Source organism: Vombatus ursinus, unplaced genomic scaffold (assembly GCF_900497805.2).
Source record: "Vombatus ursinus unplaced genomic scaffold, bare-nosed wombat genome assembly UNPS02010284.1, whole genome shotgun sequence".
Taxonomy (NCBI): Eukaryota; Metazoa; Chordata; class Mammalia; order Diprotodontia; family Vombatidae; genus Vombatus; species Vombatus ursinus.
This window is the reverse complement of record NW_020950062.1, coordinates 929,883-956,222: the sequence shown is the minus strand read 5'-3', so window position 1 is coordinate 956,222 and position 26,340 is coordinate 929,883. Positions and strand designations below refer to the sequence as shown.

The 26,340-nt window shown below is 39.9% G+C and overlaps 1 protein-coding gene across 1 annotated transcript in view; it reads right to left on the bottom strand.

Annotated features, from left to right (window-relative positions):
- Positions 1-22,177, bottom strand: part of DERL1 (derlin 1) — a 35,275-nt gene extending 13,098 nt beyond the window's left edge. The window contains exons 1-4 of the mRNA XM_027854009.1: positions 21,967-22,177; positions 6,221-6,332; positions 2,050-2,114; positions 841-867 (exon numbers count right to left, since the gene is read on the bottom strand). Coding sequence (XP_027709810.1) covers positions 841-867; positions 2,050-2,114; positions 6,221-6,332; positions 21,967-22,119 — 357 coding nt within the window. The 5' untranslated portion in view covers positions 22,120-22,177. The remainder of the gene's footprint in view (positions 1-840; positions 868-2,049; positions 2,115-6,220; positions 6,333-21,966) is intronic.
- Between the last annotated feature and the right edge of the window lie 4,163 nt (positions 22,178-26,340).

Genomic DNA, 26,340 nt, shown 5'->3' with positions numbered 1-26,340 from the left:
ATCAATCAAGCATTTATTATACACCTACAATGTGTCAGGCACTTTGCTAAGTGCTGGGAATACAAAGAAAGGAAAAAAAAAACAACAACCAGCACCCGATCACAGTGAGTTCCCAGTCTAATGAGGGAGACCCAGAAACGATGTACAAGCAAGATATATACAGGATAAATTGGAGATAATCAAATAGCCACATGCCTGACCAAAAGGGAAAAATGAAAGGATTAGTAACTAAAAGCACAGTATAACTACTACTACTGTGGGGGGAAAAAATTGAAATCTGGAAATGAATGGATCAATTCCACCAGGCAAGAAAAGGTCAGATGCAACACAACCTACCCACTCTCAGATGGATTAAGCAATACACATAAATCAGTCCAATGTATATTTTATTGGACAAGCACTCCTGGGGAGTGATAGCAAAAAAGGAAGGGAGGCGGGGTGCCCCGAAACTCACAGCTGGGAAATGCTAACAAACACACAAGGAATGCATATAATATAAAGAAGAAAATGCATCCCGATGATTTTGCTAGCAAGCGGGACAAATACTTTCTCCAAATTCTATTCCTCTTTCCCCCCATTTGAAAGGCATTTAAGAAGCATCACACCCATTATCTTAAGAGAGAGTGAAAGACAACACAATACAGAAGCCAGACAAATAAGTCCCCAAAGCACTGGTTCAAATATCACCAATTTTCTCATGCAAAAAGCTTATTCTGAATAAAATAGTAATATTTTAAAACACCATAGCACATACAACACACAAGCAATTCTTCTGATAAAGCAGTTAAATATATTAAAAAGCTTTGCAAATCAGTATGTATTTTTAATGGAGGTACTTACCTGCATGTCCATTATTAAACCAGTGATCTTAGTTTATATAGTTAAAGAAAATAATGTGTAAAATCAAAATTGCTTTGGTTATTGGTTTTTGATGGTGGTTGGTGGTGACATTTTTTCAATATAAAAGTTTTTCTTCACAGAATCTGGGTTGGCAGTTTTACGTTGGGGGTTTATCTAGTCCAAGACATTCCTCTGAAGCAAGAGAGCAAAATTAAGAACTAAAAAACATTTTCCATAGTTCAATTTGCTTAAAATGTCCAAGCACATACTATCTGCTGCCATGGTCTGTGGTGACTCTTCACATTTTAAAACAGACAGCAAGAAACAAGCAACGGTAGAAATGAATTGCTTCTATGTACGAAACTCAAATCTGCCTAGCCTTTGCTCTCTAAGAGTTTCATCATTTCTCTCTCAGGCAGAGAGGGCAAGTACGTATCCCTCTGGAATAGGGACTGCCAATGCTCCTTGGGGCTGTGCTCATTACTGGACTTCAAAGTGTGGCTACAGTCAGAAAACAACTTCCCAAAAAGGGAGAAGAAGACCCAACAGGGCCGTATTTACTGGCTCTCTTCCAAGCTGAAAATGGAAGTTTAAAAGCCCACAGGCAATTTTTCTTGCCGCCAGCCTCACCAACTCTGCAGAGGATCTGAACCACTGAGTTCCTTCCTTCTGCTGCTCTCACCGTCTGTCACAAGAACTCAGAAGATGGTGGGCCCGGCCTGCTGACAATTCTCTTGATGCAAAGAGCAAATTGGACTCCATGCTGTCCTTTTATGGAGACACATTCTTTATTGGAAAGGGGGGCTTAATTACCACTGAGTACCTGAAGCCAAGGGAAACAACATGGTGACAAAAAGGTGCTGATTTCAGACTAAATTTCCAGGATAACCACAGTTTTCACAAGCTCCCTTAAGGTACTGCATGTCTTCTTTCTGTAGTCAACGAGCTGTCACACATGAGAACACAAAGAACAGAAAGCAAGAAGAGGCATGAAACCCTCACAAAAATGTGAAAAGTCTCACAAAGGAAATAGTGAGCAAAAGCATCACAGCTCTTCTTAACCCTGGGTGGCTTTTAAGAAGAGGCTGGACTAGCTAGCAAGCAAAGAGACCAACAATGTGCAGGGTTTGATGAAATCTTGTTTGGATTTTCAAAACACACAAGGGAGGGGCTCATTCACATGGAAAGTAATGACGAGCAGAAGGATACAACGATGCAAACCCAGTTAAAAAGGAGCATGAACATATAGTCCGCTGGCCTTCCATCAAAAGCCCCTGGAAACAAAAATAAACAAGTTCAGATTTCCTGATCAAGATGTGTCCTGTGGCAAAAAAAGAAGTAAACAAAATAGCACATTTCCAGAATAAATGAGGGAACAAAAAATAATGCTGAAAAACAGTCAATTTCATGGGGGGAGGAGAGAGGGACGGAGGGGAGAACCTCCCGAATAAAATGATAAAGGGCTAACTGAAAATAAACTTTTCTGACATCTTAAATGATGCAGATATATAAGCCTCCAAACTAAAGTCACTCGAGTAAAGTCAACTCTGGTTCCCCATTGGAATTCCAATATGCTTTTGATGCACTGCCCTGGGATCAACTCCAAAGGTCTCTAAGGATAATCACACTCTTAAGTGTCTCCAAGGGGGACTGGAGGGATGAGAAGTAAGGGCAAGCAGCAGTCAGCCAGCAAGCAGCATCACAGAAGATGCCCTGGACAAAGCCCAGGAGGTCTGGGTTCTTGTCAAAGCTTTGCCACTTAATTTGCATGTGACCTCAGGCAAGTCACCTGACTACTCTGCACCTAACCTCATCTGTTATTTTAAGGGGTTGGATTAATGACTGTAAGGTCCCAGGTTTCTCTAAAATTCTACAATGTATGATTATCAATAATTACATTTCCATAACACCTATAGTTTACAAAGCATTTTCATGTACAATGTCTCATGTGCTCTTCATGACAACCCTGTGTGGTAAACAGAAACATTGTATACATTTTATAGATTAGAAAACTGAGAATCAGAGAAGTTTGGTGACTTGGCCACAATCACAGAGCCAGTAATGACAGTCAGGGCTTGACTCCAGGCCCTCTGCCTATAGCAGACAGCAAGCAAAGGTGTAACAAAAGGCTAGTGGCCGCATACTAAAAGTAGCATGGCATAGGCCACAGTCATTGCATTGTAACTGGGGCAACACATGATCATAAAGTCAAGTTGGTCTTCCTTTTACAGGAGGATTATGTTCTTGAAAGTAATACAGAGAAGGAGAAGGGGAGATGACACATCGAGCAGAGTAAGATGATGGGAGAAAGAACTGGTCTGAGAAGAAACAGCAAAATATTTCTTTAAAAAAATCTTAATTTAGTATCCTAGACCCCTCAGCTCCAGAAAATCATTCACTGATCCTTCAAAATCCATGTAATAATATGCAAATTCTGTAATTTGCAAAGTATTCCCTAATGAAAAGAACCAACTTAGTGAAAACATGTAATAAGGAAATACTATGTTCCAGATGTCAATCATTTTTTCAAATATCTATAGTCATGTATATGGTACTTTGCATTTTGAAAGTATATTTAGTTCTAGAAAATCTCTCTGATGTAAGGAGAGGAGGGATCATCCCCATTTTATAGAAGAATCAAGAACCAAAGAAAGGAAGAGACTTGCCCAAAGTCACACAGCAAATTAATGTCAAAAACAAGACAAGTCCTAGGACCCTCTGATTTCCAGGCCTGGGTTTATTTCACGTCACTGGAGCACACACTCAAGCCTGTACTGCCATCTCACAGAGAGAGCAGCATTGCCCAGGTGTACAACTCCTCCCCGACATTAATGATGGTGGTCAAGGCCCAACAGAACAAATAAAGAGGCAGCACTAGCCCCTCCTTGCCCTTCCTTCCACAGAGAGGTGTGTCTACTAGAAAAGTTAACTTGTCTCCATCAGCCAATTATATGAAAAGTAACACTGGCTAGCACAGGGCCCAACATACAGTACACACTTAAGATGTGTGAGTTGAATTAAATTTTATTAGTCATAGTAGTAATAATAATGGTATTTATATGGCATTTAAAGTTTGCAAAGCTCTCCCTATATGTTATCACACTTGATTTTTATAACTCCCCTATAAAGGTAGGTGCTGCTATTACTAACCACTCTACAGGTGAGGAAACTGAGGCTCAGTGTAGTTAAATGACTTCCCCAGGGTCACACAGCTAGTAAGTCAAGAGTATTCTTGGTTACAAGGCATCTTTAAGGAGGCTGAAAAGAAAACCAGAAGGAAATCTACAGTCCCAGGGGAACACAGGTCAGTCTAGGAGGAAGTGCATAAACTAAAAGCATCAGTCTTCTCCAAGTTCCTTTGTTTCTCTGCCACATTGAAGCATGGGGTATTCCGAGCACAACACTGAGAAGAGATCAATGTTAAGGTCTCACAGTAATGAATCTGCCTGAAATTCCGATGCCATTTTTGAATGAAGGCTTTATGCCTTCAAGATGGCTTTCAGTCTTAGAATTTTTTCAAAGACAACTTCAGAATTTGAGTACTTAAGACATTGTAATCACACAAACTGAATAAACTGACATTTTAGTTACTTGACTGAATTAAAACTTGCAAATTAACAGGCCTCAAGTTGCAATTTCCCATTCAAATCAGAAGCCTCATAAATAAGCAAGCACCCACACATACTGAGTACCTTAAAAATTTGGTCAGGCTGGTAAATATTCAGGCAGCAACACCTGGGGCTGATAAAAATTGTATTAACTCCAATTTACTGAGTCTAAATAGTATGGATAGAGCACTGAGCTGAAAGACAGAAACCCTGAGTTCTAGTCCTGACTGTCCTAAAAAAGCTGTGCAGCCTTCAATAAGCCACTTAAATTTCCTGGATTCCAATTTCTTCATCTCAGCAATGAAGAGACTAAACAAAATGATCTCTAAACTCTTCTACATCAAGCTTCTTATGTGACTTGGTGGGAATTCATGATTGCTCAGTGACATTTGTGGAGAGTCAGCTTTCAACTGTTCATGCAAATGAGCGGGGTACAACTGGAAAAAAAACATTCAACACATTTGGCCTTGAAATGCATATTATTTTTTCCACATGTCTATCTAATTATGTATAGTTTCAATTAATATTAAAAATCAGTTTGCATTTCCTAAGCAAATACTGGCTGGCTAAGCAGAAATGGGTTCAAATAAGCCACACACACCAGGAAAAGCCAGCCTGGATCTAAAAACTAGCCACTGATAATCTACCTAGATGACATTTGAGTATTGATATCCAGAGTACAGATTTAGAGTTGGAAAAGCCCTCACAAGTCATCCAAAAAGACTATTTCAGTAAAGGAAGCAATATGCTCAGAAAGTATATGCCAGAGGGTTGGGATGCCATGTGAATGCAGACCCTAGTTCAACACTGACATTTAGGAGATCTTCTGTCATCAAACAGCTGTGCAACCTTGGGCAAGTTACCTAGCCTCTCTCTGAGGTTTCCTCATATGTAAAATAAGAATCTGGAGGAGTTGGAAGTTCTTTCCTAAATCTATGAAAGAATATACACATATTCAGAATAATGCTAGTATTCTCTATATACATTTTTGTAATAGCTCTTTGTTGAGAATATCAGCTTAAGAAAATTGCAACATACTTTTTTTTCCAGTTTAAAATAGTAAATAAGCTTCATATTTCCCAAACAACAAAGATGTAACTCCCATTTTTCAGTGGCATTAAGCTCTTTATAAGAATCATGGGCAGTTGAGGACCCTTAATCTATATACTGGACTAATAGCCAGTTTATTTTAAGAATATAGTGACTCTGAAGTCAGTCAACCTTTTCAAAACCATTTAGACTTAACAGTCAAATTATCTACACATTTTTATCATAGTAGTATCGATTTACCATCTCTTAATATAAGCAGCAATTCACAAGAGCACACAAGAGTACGACAGGGAATAAATTACCATTTAGTGAACAGCAAATTTTAGCTGAAGGTTGTTCCAGTATACCTATAATCCAAACCATAAATCTGGAAACCTATCATAGAATTATAGCCCAAGTATGGAGCTAAACTGAGCTTTTGAAGTTTCTCTGTAAATGACTTCCTTCCACTTAAGACTATATCTGGCCTCAATTACCCAAGATGGTTCACCTCACCCCCAACCAAAAAAAGTATAAAAGTAAAGTGAACCTACCCAATTACAAATGAAAAGTCAATATTTAAACATGGGGTTTTTCTCTGGTATCAGGCATACTTTAGGTTTCTCTTCTCCCAATTGCCTTCAATATCCCATCAAATAAGAAAGCATTTGGACAGATGTATTATGCAAAGGCCACACTGAAAGCCCACACCCATATGGAAATCATTGTAAAGAAAAACATACCTGTTTCTAGTCGTGTAGAATACTGATATAAGAAATATAAATTCACCAAGTAGAGAAATCCGGTTCCTGGGCCAACTGGGAAAAAAAATGTTGCAGTGATTGGCCTCCATATCTGTCCAAATCAAAACAAAGATTCATAAACATTAATAAGTTTAGCTCATTCTGAAACAAAATAAAGCCAAAATTAGACCCTGGCAAAGCATTTTCCCTTAATGGCAATAAGCATACTGCTAAGCAATAATATCTCAAGAGTTGAAAGAAATCATTACTTAAGTCAGCTATGTGGCCAGTGGCTAGACCATTGGACTTGTCAGAAATACCTGAGTTCAAATTCTAATTCATAAACACACTAGCTGTGTGACTCTGGGAAAGTCACTTAACCTTTCAGCCTCAGTTTCATTATCTACAAAATGGGGATAATAATAGCACCCACCTCACAAGGCCATGATGAAGATCAAGTGAGAATAACATATTTAAAGTGTTATATAAACGTTAGTCCTATAAGTCCCTGTCTTGCCAACATCCAGGTTTTTCCTGGGATCCAACCTCCAAACCATTTGGGAGTAGGAAGAACTCCCACTAGTTCTGGAAAGGCTTTCTCCAGTATAATAAGAACAAAACAACAAGAAGCATTTATATAGAGCTTTCAGGTTTGCAAAGCAAAAATAGTGCCTACCTCGCATGGTTGCTGAGATGATATAAAGTGCTTTATAAACCTTGAAGTACTATATAATAAATATGAATTCTGGGTAGCCTGCAACTAGGCACTCGAATCAGTGCTGTGTTTCACCTTTGCGTGTTTGTCTGCCTTCTTTGATCTCCGAGTGTGTTCTGAGTTGAGAAGCGGAGCAACTGGATGCTGTAGTAGATAGAGTGCTAGTTTTGGAGTCCAGAACATCCAAGTTCAAATCCTGTCTCAGATACTTGGTGGCTGTGCAGTCCTGGCCAAGTCACCTAACCTCTCTCAGCCCTCAGTTTCCTTATTTGTAAATGTGGGTAATAATAGTATCCTATCTTACAGGGCTACTGTGAGAATCAAATGAGATAATATTTGTAAAGTGCTTTGCAAACAACAATAACCAACTTTGCTGGCATCTTTCAATACCAATTAACCTTGGGAAACTGGAGGACCAATCAGCACAGAGAGGCTGACCCAAAGATGGAAAATAGTAAGTACCTTTCTATCAGTTCATGCCCCTTCTGGCCCTCTCTAAATTGGCAGGTACATACCAGGTAGAGGGTTCCCAACAATATCCTCTCTCTCTATGCTATAATACCTGACTATAGAATCACAGAGTCTAAAAGTTGGAAGGGACCTCAGTAAAAAATAGTTAACTGTACCTCAGCAAGAATTCCCTCTACAACATATCTAACAAGCAGTCTTTGTCTGAAGACCCTCCAATGAGAAGGAACTCATTACCTCTGGGCATAGCCCATTCCGCTGTGTTAGAGCTCTAACTGTAAGGAAAAACGTCCTAATAATCAAGCCAAAGTCTGCCTCTTTGAGGTTGTAATCTATCAATAAGCAATTATTAAGCACCTACAATATGCCAGGTACTGTGCGGAGGTGCTAGGAATGCAAAGGAAAAAATGAAATATCTTCAAGAAGTTTCTAGGCTTTTGGAGCTCATCCACACATACAGGCACACATGAAATGCTTTCAGAGAAACAGTGGGGTCTGGGAGGAGCCCAGAAAAAGCCTCAAGCAGAAGGAACTAAGTCCCTGAAGGAATGCAGGCACTCTAAGAGATGGAGGTGAGGAGGGAGGGCATGCCAGGCATAGTTCCACTGGGACTGGGCCACATCTAGGCAGGAGATTCATTGTTATTGCCTCTTTTGGTATGCTATATCATTACTTAGCTTGGAGAGGAAATCACCCAACACCCGTATCTTCCAGGCATTGGTAAAGAAAGTTAAGAGAACAACAATAAAGAAGAATAAGGACTAAGGAACTGGAAAGGCAGGTTGTGAAGAGTTTTAAAAGTCAAACTGCAGATTTGATATCTGATACTGGAGGTAACAGGGATCTATCTACTGGAGTTTATTGAGTGATAAGAAACTAGACGGATAACAACAGATTTGCTTTACATTCCCAGTTCTGTTTTGTTTTTTTACCATTCAAAACAGTCCACAGACAATACCTCAGAACAGGAGTCCTACTGTTTCTCTTCCATGTCATTTTCTGGGTTGCTGCTCTCATTGGAAAACAAAGTCAACAGGTAGAAGTCTAACCTTAGGTTGCACCTCCTCGGGGAATCTCACAACACTAGATTACAACAACATGTTGGCTGAAGCTATCCTTACAGCTCTACAGCAATTCCTTTTCTTAACTGAGCTGAAACAGAATTTTAAAGCTAAGAGTGGCTTTCCAGTCCAATTCAGATAAGGGACCCAAGTCTCAGTACTTAACATCCAGAGTCCAAATGCCTTCCTAGTCCAGTGTTCTTTCCCCTACACTGCCATTTATGTTAGACTACATCCTAATAAACTGAAAAAGAAATGAGTGGAAATGACATTCAGAGGAGGCATTACCACCCCTGCTCCTTGCAGCCAAAACCCTTCATTCCACTGGAATGGGAGCTCCTTGAGATAAGCTCCTTGTCTTACTTTTCTATTTCAATTCCCAGTGCTTTGAACATAGTACGCATTTAATAAATGCTTTATTCATCCAAGAAACTATCATAATTCCTTCTGACTCGAGTTTTATAAACGTAATAGATACCACAGTACTATTTTAAGCAACATAATGCACACTTGCTTTAAAACTCAAAGCTATTGACAGTAAAAAACAAAACCCCTTTTCCCTTAAAAGAAGTTGGCTTTTATTTGCACTTAAGTGACTTCAAGGCAGCTAGGTGGTAAGGTGGATAGAGTGCTGGTCCTGAAGTCTGGAAGACTCATGTTCTAAGTTCAAATCTAGCCTCTGACACTTGCTAGCTATGTGACTTTGGGCAAGTCACTTAAGCCTGTTTGCCTCAGTTTCCTCATCTGTAAAATGAGCTGGAGAAGGAAATGGCAAGCAACTCCAGTAAATTTGCCAAGAAAACCCCAAATGAGGTCACAAGCATCAGACACAACTGAAATGACTTAACAACAACAACAAAATGACTTTAACCACATTTTAACTCTTCATTTGAAACTATTAAACTATCACAAACACTGAGTGGAAAGACGGCATGCTATAAAGTAGTGATATTACTACTGAAAGTACAGCTAAATCTCCTCTTCCTTTCCAATCTGACACCTTCTTTTATACATGATCACCTGCTCAAATAAATACTGATGGTTGAAGCTTTCATTTTATCTGCAGAATTCTGAGGGAAGGGAGTACTACCTACACACACAGGCAGACTACAAATGCCAATCAGTGTATATTAGCTTGGAATCAAATCAACTAGATAGAAGCAACATGATCTAAGAGGAAGAATATAATTCATATCTCTAAAATCCTATTACTTTGTTGTTGTTTAGTTGTTTTTCAATTATGTTCAACTCTTCATGACCCCATCTGGGGTTTTCTTAGCAAAGATACTGGAGTGCTTTGCCATTTCCTTCTCCAGCTCATTTTATGGATAAGGAAACTGAGGCAAATAGGGTTAAGTGACTTGCCCAGGGTCACACAGCTAGTCAGTATGAGACTACATTTGAACTCAGGGAGTCTTCCTGACTCCAGCCCCAGCACTATATCCACTGCACCACCACGCTGTCCTAAAAAAATCCAATGATTATGAGCCACCTAATAACCTTAGACACATAACTTATGCTTCAATTTTCTTATTTATCAACTGGGGATGATAATTTCTTACCACATCATTGTAAAGCTATAATGAAATACGGCATGAAAAACTGAAAGCTTACACAAACACAAAACATAATTATTCATCTTCTGTGTGGGCCATATGGAGCTTTGTTTTAAATGGCAGCAGAGTACAACAAGAGTGAGATGTCACAATCCTGGGGTTGAAAGGTTCCTCAGGGACCATCTAGTACAACATGCACTTGACTGAGAATCCCCTCAACATTTCACCTTACACCAAGCAGAATGAACAAGACAACAGAACAAAACTGGTCAGTGTTGGAGGGGCTGTGGGAAGGGAAACGCTTGAATGAACTTTTATCTGAGCTATCAATGAATGCAGCCATTCTAGAAAAGTCACTGACCTACACATGCATACCCTTTGATTCATCAGTACCACTCCCCAGGCAAATATCCCAATGTGGTCAGAGCACACAGATACAAAAATACTCATAACATCACTTTCTACAATAACAAAGGATGAGAAAAAATGTGGCCGTCCACTGATGAGCAAGAGCTGAACAAACTGTCAACTATAAATGTGATCATGCCACAAGAAAAAAGAATGTGAAGATTTGGACGAAACCTGAGAAAACTTGCATCAACTGATAGAGGACAAAACAAGCACAGCCTGGAGAACAATTTACGCAATGACCACAATAACGTAAAGGAAAATAAGGAAAAAAGCTCATTAATGAAACATTTTTTAAACGATCCAAGAAAGAGCAGAAGGATGTTCAGAAGGTCCCACAGGGAAGCAGGGTAGTTTTGTTACTGTGTCAAATTTAACTTTTTTTATCCTAACTACACATAACAGAAGTTCACTTTCATGTATAATCCTCTTTTCTGTTCTTTATATAGTTAAATGTTCATGTTTGCGAAGTTCACAATAAAAAAAGATAATTTCTATAGAAGGAAAAAACCCAGAACTCTGATCATTACAATGACCAATCATGATTTCAGAAAAGTAAATCTCCCCCCCTCCCAGCAGAGGGATGGAGGGCCAGAGGTATGCAACAAGGTGTCCAATGTGTCTATCCATGTGTACATCATGGTCACTAGAAGAGGTTCTAGGGGTGGGGAAATGATAGTTATGTTAAAAAATAATGATCATCAACATAACCTTTAAAAACCAATCTCTACACTATCCTACCTATTCAGAGAAAGACAAAGTATTTTCTAGTAGCCTCGACTAACTTAAAATTTTCAGCTTTTTTTTTCTTTCATTCAGCACTTCTTGAAACATTTCAGAAGTTAGGGTTCTGTAGAAGAAAAACAAAGCAGCATTAGTTCAACACTTTGAACCCGCCAGTAAAAGAAGGGCTGTCAACTGAACTAGGTCACTAATAGAAATAATCACTAAGTAACTGCTCAATGTGCAGGGCTGCCAGGGAAGGAGGGCAGAGGGAATATGTGAAATCAAGAAAGGGCAACTGTAAAACAGGAAGGCTCACTACTTACAAAGAGTTGGGAAAGACAGTTTTCTTACTAAATGTCAATCCCAAAGTTGCATACAGCAAATACAGCTCACAGAATGCTGACAATTAGCACTGGAACACCAAAATCATCTTGATAGTTAATAATGTTAATAATTATAACATTATATCATGCCTACTATGTGCCAGACACTATGCCAGCTGCTTTGCAAATATCTCATTTGTTCTCAATAATCCTGGAAGGTAGGTGCTATCATTATCCCCATTTTACAGCTAAAGAAACTGAGACAAATTTGTAACCCTTGCCTCTATTTTTTAATTGTCCTAATCACAGTAATTACTGCCGGCATGCATGTAGATTCTGCCACAGCCCAGACTTAGGTGATCTGCTTATCTTCTATTTTTTATAGTATGATCTTTAAATACTAAGGTCACATTCATATAGAAAGCATTGTTACATAGCTCCAATTTGAAAAGTTCTTCCCTCATTACAAACCTGTGAGGGAAGTGAAGTATTACCCCTGTGTGGGACAGCCATGGCCCTTACCCAAATTAATTCAAGGCTTCTCCAGGTGGAAAGTAGAAAGGATTTTATTTCAATCTCGAGAAAGGGGGACTCGCACCCAAAAGCAGTTCGATGCAAGACCACAGGTGGTGTCAGTCAAGCAAGCATTTTTATAGGTTCTAACCGCAACCCCTCCCTAGCCCCCTACCTCTTATCCCATTGGCTGGGCTTCAGAGGGCACAATCGAAACACAAAAAACTACCCCAGCAACAGCAGTGAAAATTGCAGAATTGTTACACAGTTTGTACCTGTCTCTCCCTCCTTCAAGTATCCTCTTAGTACATCCTGTTTTTGTTCATTTCAGATCCTGGGTACACATATACCTTATTTTACTCATTTAAGTTTAAATTTTATGAGGGGTCTTCACCAATCTCACTCATCCCCATTTTGCAAATAACATCATTTGCTCAAGGTGCAACTAACAAGTTCATAAGGGCCTTAAAGATCATCTAGCCCAGCCCTTTCACTTTACAGATAAGAACTCGTGTCCAGAACCCCTTTAGCAATCTGGAGAAGCCAAAGGGACTCCTCAGGATGATGTTTTCAAAAAAGGAGACAGCTAGGACGGCATGGTGGATATGGAGTCAGGAAGGCCTGAGTTCCAATCCAGCCTAAGACACTGATTAGCTATGTGATCCTATGCAAGTAATTTAACCTCAATTTACCTCAGTTCTCTCACCTTCAACATAAGGATAATAACAGCACCTACCTCCCAGTGTGGTTTTGAAGATAACAGGATATAATATTTGTAAAGCACTTAGCTCAGTGCTGGGCACACAGGAGGCATTTAATAAATGCATGTTTAAAATTTATGTTTCAAAAATGCATAAAATAAAATACAGACTTACACAGGAAACCAAAGGCTGGTGAAAATGTAAATGTAATTTTTTTCCCCATTCAACTTTACAGACTGCTCTGGAATTTCCCCGAGGAGCCCTCACGTTAAGAACCTGTGGCCTAGAAGGCCTCTTGGGTCCCTTCCAACTCGTACTGTGCAATGGTCTGACTTGCTTAGAGCCACAAGGTGGAGTAGAGTCATACACACAGAGCAGGGGTTTAAACTCAGCTCCCGATTCCAAACCCATGCAACACTGCCTTGTCTACACAAATAAGCATAATAAAGGGCAGAAAAAAAAAGGGGGTGAGCATCATAAGAAATACAGAGTGTCAGTCAACAAGCATTAATTAAGTGCTTCCTACATGCCAGGCACTGTTTTATGGCATTTTGAAAGAAGGTGTGATCGCAGCTTGTTAGAAGGATCAAGTAAGATTTCATGATAAAACTGGCACTTGAGCAAAGCCTTAAGAATAAGTATGACTTGACAAGTAGAGACAAAAAGGCATCACAGAGAGAAAGAAGACTATAAATGGAACCCTGGAAATGAGAATGGGATAGAAGAATAATACAAAGTTTCTGCAGTGGAATAGTAGGAAATAAGGCTGGAAAGGTAGATTAGAGTCAGCTTGTAGAGAGCCTTGACTAGCAGGCAGAATTCGAACTTTAATCAAAAGGGAAATGGATACAGCTAGGTACTGCAGTGCATAGAGTGCTGGGCCTGGAGTCAGGAAGACTCATCTTCCTGAGTTCAAATCTGGACTCACTTTCCTCATCTGTAAAATGGGGTTAATAATAGCACTTTCCTCTCAGGGTTGTATAGGGCAGCTAGATGGTGTAACGGATAGAGTGCCAGGCCTGGAGTCAGGAAGACGAATCTTCCTGAGTTAATTCTGGCCTCAGATACTTACTAGCTGTGTAGCTGTGTGATGCTGGGCAAGTCACTTAACCCTGTTTGCCTCAATTTCTTCATCTGTAAAATGAGCTGGAGAAGGAAATGGCAAACCACTCCTGTATCTTTGCCAAGAAAACCCCAAACAGGGTCTGGAACAACAACAATAGGGAAATGTGGAGTGACTGAAGGTTTTTGAATGAGACAGTGACAGACATGATCAAAGCTTGCTTTGGGAAAGCATAGCAACAAGAGTGCATTGTAGACTGGAGAAGGAAGACTGGAGAGGTTGGGACCTATTGGGAGATAACTTTAATCATCTGGGTGAGAGGATAACTGGATGTGGGAACGAACAACAGACAGAAAAGTCAAAGATAATTCCAAGGTCCTGAACTTGAATTACAAGAAGAATGACAGTGATATTCATATGAATAGAGATGTTAAGGGACAGCTAGGTGGCGCGGTGGATAGAGCACCAGCCTTCGAATCAGGAGGACCTGAGTTCAAATCCGGCCTCAGACACTTGAAACTTACTAGTTGTGTGACCCTGGGCAAGTCACTTAACCCCACTGCCCAGCCCAAAAAAAAAAAAAAAAAAAGTAAATAGAAATGTTAAGGTACAGATCAGGGATAGTGGGAAGAGTACAGTACAGAAAACGTACTGTGGGAGGTGGAGGGGATGGCTGAGGGGTTTAGTTGATTCATCCACATCATGCCCCCAACTATAGGTATCCCTCAGGGCTCTGTCCTGGGTCCTCTTCTCCCTTCATAGTACTTCACGTAGTGATCTCATCAGCACCCATGGATTTAATCTCCATCTCTATACCGACAATTCTCAAATCCACCCTTCCCTCTCCAATCTTTCTGCTGACCTCCAATCTCTCATTTCCAATTGCCTTTCAGACATCTTTAAGGTGTCAAGTAGACATCTTCAACTCAACATATCCAAAACTGAACTCATTATCTTTCCCCCTAAAGTTCCTACCTTCCTTGTTACCATAAAGGACAACACCATCCTCTTTTTCCCTCAAATTGGCAACCTAAGTATCATCTTTGACTCTCTCTCTCTCACCCACACACACCCATATCCAATCTGTTGTCACAGCCTCAGTTTCACCTTGGCAACATTTCTCCAATACATCCCAGTCTGCTGGTAGGTCTATGGGCCTGAAGCCTCTCCCCACTCCAAGCCATCCTCCATTTAGCCACCAAAGTGATTTTCCAAATGTGCAGATCAGATCACATACTCCATAAACTCTAGAGGATCCCTATCACCTCTATGATCAAATACAAAATGAAGTCCTCCATAACCTAGCTTCCTTCTACCTTTCTAGTCTTCTTACACCTTTGGTCCTACCACATACCTTTTGATCCAGTAACACTGTGCCCCTGGCTGTCCCAGGAACAAGGCACTCCATCTCTAGGCTGGAGGCATTTTCTGTGGCTGTCCCCCATGTCCAGAATGCTCCACCCTCTCATCTCTGCCTACTGACTTCTCTGGCTTCCTTGAAGTTTCAACTAAAATACCATCTTCTACAAGATGCTTTTCCCAATTCCAATGTCTTCTCTTTCTTCTTTATTTCCTATTTATCCTGTATATAGCTGGTTTGTACATATTTGTTTGTTGTTTCCCCTATTAGACTGTGAACTCTTTGAGGGCAGGGACTGTCTTTTACCTCCTTTTGTATCCCTAGCACTTAGCACAGCGCTTGCCACATAGTATGCACTTACTAAATATTTACTGACTGACAGATTGACATGACAGTCATGTATAGAGAGGTGATAGTTGATGCCAAGGGAATAAATTAAATCACCAAGGGAAAGAATGTCATGATAGAAGAAAATCAAAACTAAAACCCAGAAAAACAACCAAGGACACAGGATCTCTCTACAGCCTTGGATTGAGTGGGTTAGACTTATTTCAGGACATATGAAAAAACCTAATTTGAAGATCAATTCTCTCCCACTTTAGTGTGAAGTATTTTTTTTAAAAGAAAACAAAAAACTTAAGAAAGCACCACTCAAAACCATTTCAACAACAACTAACATTAGAATTGTATTTAATTATGGTGTGAATGCAGTAAGTAGAAGTATGAAAAGAGAAAATTTAATTTGTCATGGAGATTATCAACAAAATACCTTTATTAAACACTAGCTACATAATTTGCTAGGTATCATACAAAGGAATGAAATAAGACAGTCAGCACTACTATGAGCTGAGATCATGGAATATACAAATTTTCAAATAGCAAATGCTGTCATTCATTATTTTATTAACCTAAAGCTTTAGAAACCAGTAGTTCTGATTCCTTAATACAAATCTTCAATGAGAGTCAGAGTAACTCAAGGCCAGACTCAACACACTTTGAAAGTGACCCCATGTTCACTGAAGTATTCTTTAAAAGGCAAAGAAGAGAATAGAAGGAAGTTCAGAAGGAAACATAGGCAAGCAGGACTGCTTTGAAAGTAATATGTTGAATGTATTATATACTTTTTTTAAAGCAAGTTGTATATAATAGATTCACAGTTTCACAACGATTCCCTTTTTATATTCTACTTTGAATATGGAAGTGTTCATTTTTCATTAAGTTCAAAATAAAAATAATTTTCTTACAAGTAACCTCACAATATGAAGTTCAACTACTTTGTAACCATGGATAACATGGAAATGTTTTGCATGATTTCACACGTATAATTGATATCAAATTGCTTGCCTTCTCAAGGAGGGGGTGGGGGTGGGAGGGAGGAAGGAAGAGAATTTGGGATTCAAAATTTTTAAAAATGATTGTTAAAATTTTTTTAAAATGCAATTGGGAAACATTTAGCAAAATAAATGAAAGCATATTTAAAAATAAAATAAAATAGTTTGTAACATTTTAGCTAATTAGAATCAACTTCGAAGGAAAATCTTCCCCGCAAACAAGGTTCTGAAGTTCATGAGAAATTATGTTACTTTATTCTTATGAATGTAAAATACGAAAGCTAATTTTGAAAAATAGAGCAATTAGAAAATCCTTGTTAAAATAATCAGAGTTAAAGAGGCAATGATGAAAATGAAAATCTGAAATTGCCACTTTATCACAGGCTAAACCTAAAAGCTGAATCATTTTTTCTGCTAAGGTCAAAACTATAATTTCAGTTTCTATTTCCGTAGGTTGAAAAAACAGGTGGAAAGCAAAGAGTTTCAGAACATTTTAGGAAATGATAGGTAAATTTGTTACAAGTTCAATTTAGCGACCAATTTACATGCATATTTTTATTACTACCCCATATTATGTTAACAATTACAGAGCGGAAGAAAGGGCATTTGTCTAGCTCCAGCCAACATAAATTTTCCAGTTCTAATTTACCAAAAGTGTGATTCCTGATGAGTAACTTAATCTTTCTGTGCCTCAGTTTCTTCATCTGTAAAATCGTAGTATTATCATTTAATAGCAACTGACATTCATATGCATTTTAAAGCACTTGAGACACATTATTTCATTTAAGGCCCATTTGACGTGAGATGAGAAAAGTCTAGTATTAAAGAAGTTAAGTTTGACTTGCCCATGCCCGCAACACTAGTAACTGTCAGAGGCAGGATTTGAACCCATGTATTTGTGATTCCAAATGGACCACACATCCATAACAATGCTTGCAATTAGGGTCTCAATTTTCTTGCATATAAAATAGGATATTGGGCAAGATGAGCTCTGAGGACCTTTCCAGCTCTATTCTATGATCCTCTGACCTACTATAGGATTGTTAGGAAGAAAGTGCTTTTTTAATCCTTTGGTTAAGTCCCTGGCCTATGATTTCACTGCTTTAGTGGAAGTCCCAGTATGGAAAACTCCCTCTACCAATGTAAATTTGCAACTCGGTAGCTCTTAGGGAGCAACTTAGGTCAACTGACAAGGGAAGTGATTTGCCAACCACCACAAAGTTAGTATTGTGTCAGAGACAAGACTATATACTCTGTTTCCTCTGCATTTGTAATTCTTAAAGGGATAAATAAAGAAAAGGCTTATTAACAGCAATAATAATAATTCTATATCCTCCCCTTGCCCAAGCTGATAACAAAGTTTTCACTGCATGTCTGTAAAAAAAGTGAGGCATACAGAGTCAAATGAGATTGTTAACTTCTCTTCCAGTGAAGTCTTCAAAAAGAAAATGGGATTTCATCACCATTATGAGCCATGTTAATGATGACTGGGAGAAATAGAAAGCTAGAAATATGAGGATGGTACAGGGTAAAAAAGAAATTCCAGACATTATACACTGCAAGCCTGAGAACACAGAGTAAATTACAAAAAGTAATGAGAGATATTGGTCTAGACTCTAGCACCTATGACAAACACATTTATACTGCACCAAAGTAAAAATAATTTACTTTTACCTACTGTTCCAAACAAATAAGCTACAGAGAAGACACCTGTAATTAAAAAGCTAAGCAATTGATTTTAAGTTACAAATGGGAATGAGGTAGGTGTCAAACACATAGCCCACAACACTCCTCAGTGTGGCTACAATGAGATTAATGTAATAGGAAAAATTTAACAAAACAAATACAAATAGAATAGAATACAAATAATGGTAATATGTAGCTTTCCTAGCCAATATGCTGCCAGTGGAGATTCTTATGTACTTGGTCCCTGTTTGTATTTGAGTCTGACACCAGTTGCCTACAGGATATCTGAGATGTCTTCCTCCTCTAAAACAATAACAGAGTGGAGAAGAAGAATACAAAACATGATAAAGTAGACATAGCAATAGACAGGAAACTGCAACTAACTGAGTAGCCATGACCACTTTCTGGGGCCTCAGTTTTCCTCATCTGTCAAATGAGTAGACTCAATAAAATCTTTCTAAAATCGTGTGTGTGTGTGTGTGTGTGTGTGTGTGTGTGTGTGTGTGTAAACACACGTATTTGAGTTTTGTTCTCAACAAATCAAGATATACTTTGTGCCTTGATGAGATTTGAAAATCTGAATATATCTCTCTGTACACACAAACACACATTATATTCTCTACAGGTGATCCACCAAATAAGATAGGAAGCATTCCTCTAGCTTCTGTTTGGCATTCAAAGCCCTTCATAATCTGGCACCTTCCTACCTTTCAAATGTTTTTACCTTACTCCCCTGCACATGCTCTCTGACCCAGTGACCCTGGCCCCTGGCTGTTCCTTATATACTACACTCCACCATCCTTCTACAAACATCTTCACTGGCTGTTCTCCATGGTTTGACCACCCTCCCTCCTCATCTCCACCTCTTGGTGTCCCTGATTTCCTTGAAGCCTCAGCTAAAGCCCCACTTTCTACAAGAAGCCTTTCCCAGTCCTCTTTAATCCTAATGCCTTCCCTCTGAGATTACCACCCATTTATCCTGTCTATATCAAGTCTGCACCTAGTTGTTTGCATGCTGTCTCTGTCGTTAGACTGGGGGGTCCTTGAGAATAGGGACCATTTTTTGCCTTTCTTTGTAAACCTAGTGCTTAGCACAGTCTGGTATATAGTAGGCCCATAACAAACAATCACTCCACTCCCTGACTGACTTCTTTTCTTTGAGTAGGGATCAGAATATATAGACAGACCTGGACTCACCAGGGCTTTTTTGTATTCCACATGGCTTGATTCATGCTTCAAGAATTTCTGAGTGAAGGATACAATCAGTAAATGGAGAAGAGAGTCAACGAAAGGTACAGTGTAATAGGAGTCATACATCTGAAAGTGATTGCCATGCTGTAGCGTAGGCCCACTGGATTATATAAAAAAAATGAACTTTGGTGCTAACTCAATTCTGAACCAAACGTCTGATAAGACTACAGGAAGGAGAGGTGAGTCAAAGGAACCATTAGAGTTGTTTACATGTGATACACCAGTCTCCTCCCCACCTCATTCCCAATCCCAACCCCTACTTAAGAGTCCATATTACCACTTTTCCCCCTAAAAACACCGAATGAGAAAGACTAGGTCATCAAATCAATCAGTTTTAAGTTGGGGGGGGGGGCCAGGCAGGCAAACAGCAGCAGAGCCAGAGGCCCATAAGATCTAAGTTCTCCACTTCCTCTCTACCACTTACAAATTTAAGGGCCATTTAGTAACTATAGACTATGAGCACTTATAAGTGTCAGGCATTGTGCTATGATCGATAAAAAGACAAATGTGAAACACTCCCTGTTTATATTCCAATGGGGAAGGCAACATTATTATACCCATGTATATATATTAAACATATACAAAACAAAATAAATACAAGATCGTTTTGGGAGACAGTACATCAGCTGCCTAGGCCCTAGGGGACCAAGAAAGGTTTTGTGAAGAAATATATAGTGGTCATTCACTATTTGTTGATTCATAAAGCAAAAAACAGAAGAGAAACAAATTTGGTCATTAGCTGACAATGACAAGGATAACCCTAAGTAAAAAGAGAGGAATGCCTTTATAACACTGAGAGTGAGAAAAGAGATAACAATACATAGCATGCATTATATTAGATTTTTGCTGTTGAGAAATATCATGGTATAATTTCAGGGATACCAAATTCATGGCCTGCAAAACTCCCCAGTGTGGCCTGAACCAGAATAAAATATAGTAGGTAAATGTTTAACAAAATACAAATACATTACAAAACAGATATTGTTAACTGTTCTTTTCTGCGTCAACATGCTGCTGGAAAGGATCCCTTTCTTTCTGAGTGTGACACCACTGGAGTAAGAGGACTTAGGTTCAAATCCCAGTTCTGCCACTAACTAGCTATGTGACTGAACAAGTTACTGAATCTCTGAGCCCCATTCCTCATCTAGAAAATGGGGATAACATCTGTAGTATGAAATCTAAAAATTGTGAGTGATGTGCCACATCACGTGAGTTATCATTATGATATTTCAGAGAATGTGATTTGACCAGGAATAAATTTGAATCCATAGAATAAAAGAGTCTACTATATTACTAGGCAGCTAGGTGGCACAGAGGATAGAGTGTACCTGACCTGGAGTCAGGTAGGTTCATTTTCCTGAGTTCAAATTCAGCCTTAGACACTTACGAGCTGTGTGACCCTGGGCAAGTCACTTAACCTTGTTTGACTCAATTTCCTCATCTGTAAAATAAGGTGGGGAAGGAAATGGCAAACCGCTCCAGTATCTGCCAAGAAAACCCCAAATGGGGTCCCTGAAGAGTAGGACACCACTGAATAATGCCATCATATTAGCACATAAAAGCCTTAACACCTTAAAGTAAGTGAATTTCTTCAATAATGCTGATATCCACATCAGAATCTGACTTCGCCTGTGCTTCCCTCAAGATATAATCATATCCCCTTTGAAAATTAGTGGCACTCATCAAAGACTTCTTCCAGTAAGACCTCAAGTCGAATCTAAAGAAACTTCATTCACAAGAAAAGGTAAAATGCCAAAAGGGCCACCCACACAGTCACCCAAGTGAGGACACAGGCTCCCAAATAAGCCTACACCTTCTCTCTTCCTTCCATCTGGTACTATGACACTTTAGACATCTGGGAACTAATCCCTTGGGAATTGTCACCATCTCTTAATTTCCTCTTTTGTGTCTCTGGGGCTGGAAGGAGGGAGGGAAGAAAGGAAGAAGGGGGAGAACACCGTAGTTCATAAAATCACTCAGTCTTCAGTAATGCCTTACTCTGAATCCTGTGAATATAATCCAATTTAGGAACGTCCTAGGCTACTAGGCCGATGACCGCAAAGGGTGCTTTTGTGTTTGGAAGATCTGATTAGTCATCACATAGACACGATTTAGGGCTGTAAAGGTCTATCCAATCCAACCTCCTCATCTCACTGATGAGGAAACTGAGGCCCAACATTAATTAGGATTGTCCAAGATCGCCCAGATTCGAACCCAGTTGTTCCAGTCGCAAATCCCAGAACTTTACACCACCCTGACTCTCTAGACTCTTATCTATTTTGACTACTTAGGCCTTATTTTACTGAACAGAGGGAAATGAAACGAGTTAAAGAACGAAAATACTCAAGGAATAGGAAATCAGACCAGCCTTTGACCTCTCCACCCTATTCCCTTGGACTTGACCCCACCCTACACTCCGAAGCCCACATTCGCACAAATGGGACTACAAAACCCATGATTCAAAGTGCGCCCAGGCCCCAGGCCGCCCGGGCTCCAACCGCCGCAAAGTTACCTGGGACTTGTAGTTCGCGCTTCCCCACCCCCCTCGTCTTCTCCCTTCCCCAGCCCCGTGGGGAGCCGATACCTGGAAGTGGTAAAGGAAGGCGTCAGGCCAGAGTAAGAAGTAGCTGGCGTTGATGAGGCCAAGTTTGCCGACGAAGGGCACTACGATGGCGCCGGCGAACCAGTACCGCGTGATGACCGGGATACTCCTAAACCAGTCCCCGAGATCCGACATCTTCGCAGCTCCGGCTCGCTGGACCAGCAGCGTCGCCGATTCCCCGCCCCCCCGCCCGCCCCCGTGATACGCGGCCGGCCCCGGCTCCGGCTCCGCGACGATGTGGAGGCGGAAGCCACGGCAGGCGGCGGAGACAGGCACAGGAGGCGGAGACCAGCGGGTGCAGCCCCCAAGACGTGGCGGGGCCGAATTCGGGGCTAGAGAGCGACGGGCGGGTTGTTCCGGAAAGGAAACTTCCCCTTCCGACTCCAGGGACGACGCGACCGGAAGTCCAACCTCTTAAAGGGGAATCGCAACCTTAAGGCTTGGAAGGGCGACTGGAGGTGGGGCGGAGAGGGAGAAGGGGCGGGGAACAGAGGTTGTCCAGAGCAACAACGGCAGATGTGTCAGCCAATGGCAGGGCTGGATTCTTTCCCTTCTCTCCCCCCCACCCGCTCCTACCAAGCTCCTGGATGCACGGCTGGTGAAAGGTTTAACCTGGGCCAGAGTTGGTTATGAAAATGTGCCGTGGTGGGAGAAGATCCGGATTGAGACTTCAGAGATCGTTGCAGTGTGACCCCGAGAAAAACGTTTACCCTTTCTTTGCCTCAGTTTCTTAGTCTGTAAAAAGAAGAAATTGGACTAAATGGTCTCTAGTCCTGCTAAATGGTGTGTGGGTTAAAATGTTCTTGAAGTCGAGAAGACCTGAGTTCAGATGCTTCACCAGACACTTGCAAGATGTGTGACCCTGGGCAAGGCACTTAACCTCTCTCAACCTCAGTTTGCTCATCTGTAAATGATGACATAACACCTCCCAGTGTCCTCAGTGAGGATCAAATGAGATTATGCATACACACACATATTATATCTATAACTATATATAATTATATCTATAATTTTTATTTACATACATATATAACTCTGCATAGCAATATATGTAACTATATATATAGTTATAGGGCAGCTAGGTAGTGCAGTGGATAGAAGTCTGGGCCTGCGGTCAAGAAGACCTTTCAAATCCACCCTCAGACTCTAGCTGTATGACCCTGGTTAAGTCACTTAACCCCGTTTGCCTCATTTCTTCATCTATAAAATGAGCTGGAGAAGGAAAAGACAAACTACTCCAGTATCTTTGCCAAGAAAATACCAAATGGCATCATGAAGAGTGGACTGAACAACAATATATAGTTATATATGTAAAACTACATATATATAAAAAGCTAGTTATAAACATTATATATAAAACTATAATTTATATATAAATATATAGTTATAAGTAACTATATATAAAACTAGTTGTAAACATGTATAACTGTATGTATATATAACTATATGTAGTTCTCTATATAAAGCTAGTTGCAAACATAAAACTATGTAACATTCTTATATATGAATATATAGTTATAAGTAACTATATATAAAGCTAGTTGTAAACATATATAAATATATGTACAAATAACTATGTAGCTCTATGTATAAGACTAGTTCCAAACATGTAAAACTATGCAATTTACCTATATTTATATATAAATACATAGTTATAAATAACTGCGTATAAAGCTAGTTGTAAACATATGTTCCTTTTTATGTATATGTAACAATATGTAGCTTTGTCTATATATAAAACTAGTTGCAAGCATTAAAAGCACTCTATAAATGTGAGCAATTATTATCTAAGACCTCTCTAAATCATATAAAATATAGGATCTCAGGAATGGTTTCTCTATCCATTCACTTGAAAGCCACTGGTCAGGAAGAAAAGTCAGAGAGAAAAGAAAAGGAAAAGAAAACATTATATGTAAAGAAAAGAAAGGAGTTTCATCAGTTACATATGATAGATTCTAGTGAACAACAGAACTTCCTCCTTCCATAAACTTTAACTATTCATGAATTCTCCTGTCCACTGCACTGGATTGCACATTCCTTGAGGTCAAGGATCACGTGTTCTTGTCCCCTACATTGACAGAATAATGGATCCTACCTCTAAAGCTAAATGGAACCTTAGAGGTCATCTAGCCCAACCCTCTCATTTTACAGATGAGGAAATTGAGGCCTAAGGAGGTTAAGTGACTTGCCCAAAGTCACCCAGGCATTAAGTCTCAGAAGTACAATTTGTACCTGGATCTTTTGAATACAGAGTATTTTATAAATAATTATTGAATAAGTATCTTTAAAAACAAGACAAAATCTCATCTCATCTCATCTCATCCTCTAGTCCTGTCCATTAGGATTAGATGATGCCTTCATAATCCTCTTCTGCCCCTATATTTCTATGAAAACCAACCTGATGGTCTCACTATAATGATGAACAGCTGCCACCGTATCTATTGTTAGCTATCCAGAAAAGGAAATTCTCCAGTCTTTTCCAATAACTTATTCTGGAATTTAACAGTCCTTTCTTATAAGGGAATTCTTCTTATATCCTTGTCATTGTCAGAAGTATTTATTTATTAAATTACTACCTGCTATCATTAAGTTATTCGATGGTAAAGTACAATTAAAAAGTTGAAATAACAAATAATGATAACCTTCGATGTCAAAAGCTTGAGACAATTTCTACTAGATGATGGAGAAATGCCTACGACAAAACTTTCTTGTTTCCAATTGAAATATTTCCTATGATCCCTTTGATAAGCAGGTTGAAGAAGGTGGATCAAAGGAGTCTCGGATCAAATTAAAGAATTTTTTTTAATAACTAGATAATGAAGTATAAAGGAATTACCTAAATAACTTCATAGGCAGCTAGGTGGCACAACAAATAGAATGCTGGATCTGGAATCTGGAAGACTCTTTTTGAGTTCAAATCCAGCCTTATACACTTACTAGCTGTGTGACCCTGTTTCTTAAGCCTGTGCCTCACTATTATTATGGTCTAGGTTTAAGGCTACAACTCCCATGGATGCTGTGTGTACTTGTGAGAAGGAATGAACTTCCTCCTTCTCCTCCTCCGCACACCATCTTTGGTTTCACTTCTTACTGAGCCCTAGTCATTGAATGGGTGTGGCCTCAGACAAACTGAGACCTGGGAAAGACCTTAATTTAGAAAAGCCAAAGTCACCCACCATCTCCAGGGCCATCACCAGTCATCTTTACCTTTGTCTGGACTCTGATGACTCTGGAGGAGGGAGTGAGGCTGATGACTTCGCACAGCACTGCCTCACTCAAATCCAACTCACAAGTCAAGACATCATGCTCATGATGTCATTGGTCCTCTTCGAGAATGAAGGACAAACAATAACACAGCTGTGTGACCCTGGGGAAGTCACTTAATCCAAGTTGCTTCTGTTTACTCATCTATAAGATGAGCTGGAGAAGGAAATAGCAAACCACTCCAATATCTCTGCCAAGAAAACCCCCAAATGGGGTGACAAAGAGTAGAACCCTACTAAAGAACAAAAAAATGATTTGGTAACAGCTGAAAATCAGCTACAGACTGACCTTTATGATATAAAGATTCATAGTCTTTAACAAGTGGTCCTGTCAACTGTGGAATCAGTAAGTTCTAAGTAAGATATTTACTCATCATTTTTTCCTGGTATCTCTTTGGAGGGATGGGACTCTCCCTCCGGGAGAGGGATTCTCTGTTCTCACCACTGGCGATGGCATCCTTTTGCAGAAGCACATGGCTGTAGAAGACATGTGCTTTCATGCCCCGAGAGGATATTACTTCCTGAACCCTAGCTTCCTCTGTGACAAGAGGTTTTGAAGAAATAGAGCCTGACACCTGGAGCTAAAATCCTGCTAATAGGACACATTACACCTCACAGCTAAGAAGCCAAACAGATAGAAGTGGGAGGGCTTTCTGCTGATTCGGAAGGGATCTGGTTCTTTCTGAAAGAACCTAGTAGTGCCGTAGCCGTGGATTTTGACTTATCCAGAAGTCGAAGGCATCGGAAACTATAGCTAACTAGCAGAGCAAGGGGCCCAGGCAAGATATCCCACCCATTACTGAGAAGCTTGGAGACGTCTCAGGAGGACATCAGGGCCTTGCAGCATGGAGAGTGTGAGTTACCTCTCCGTATACATACTTTGACAACTCTTCCCTCCCTGTGTGTGTCTAGCCATGCGTGTTCCCCATTTGACTTCTATTTATGTCCCTTCTCCCCACTGATCTTGAGTATATTTGGTTGTCATTGTTATCCCCATCACTTTTGTCTACCCCTCCCTACTCTACCTACCCCCACCCCCCCCAAGAAATACAAGCCCCCCTTTGTAACAGAAGAGCAAAGTAAAGCAAAATAC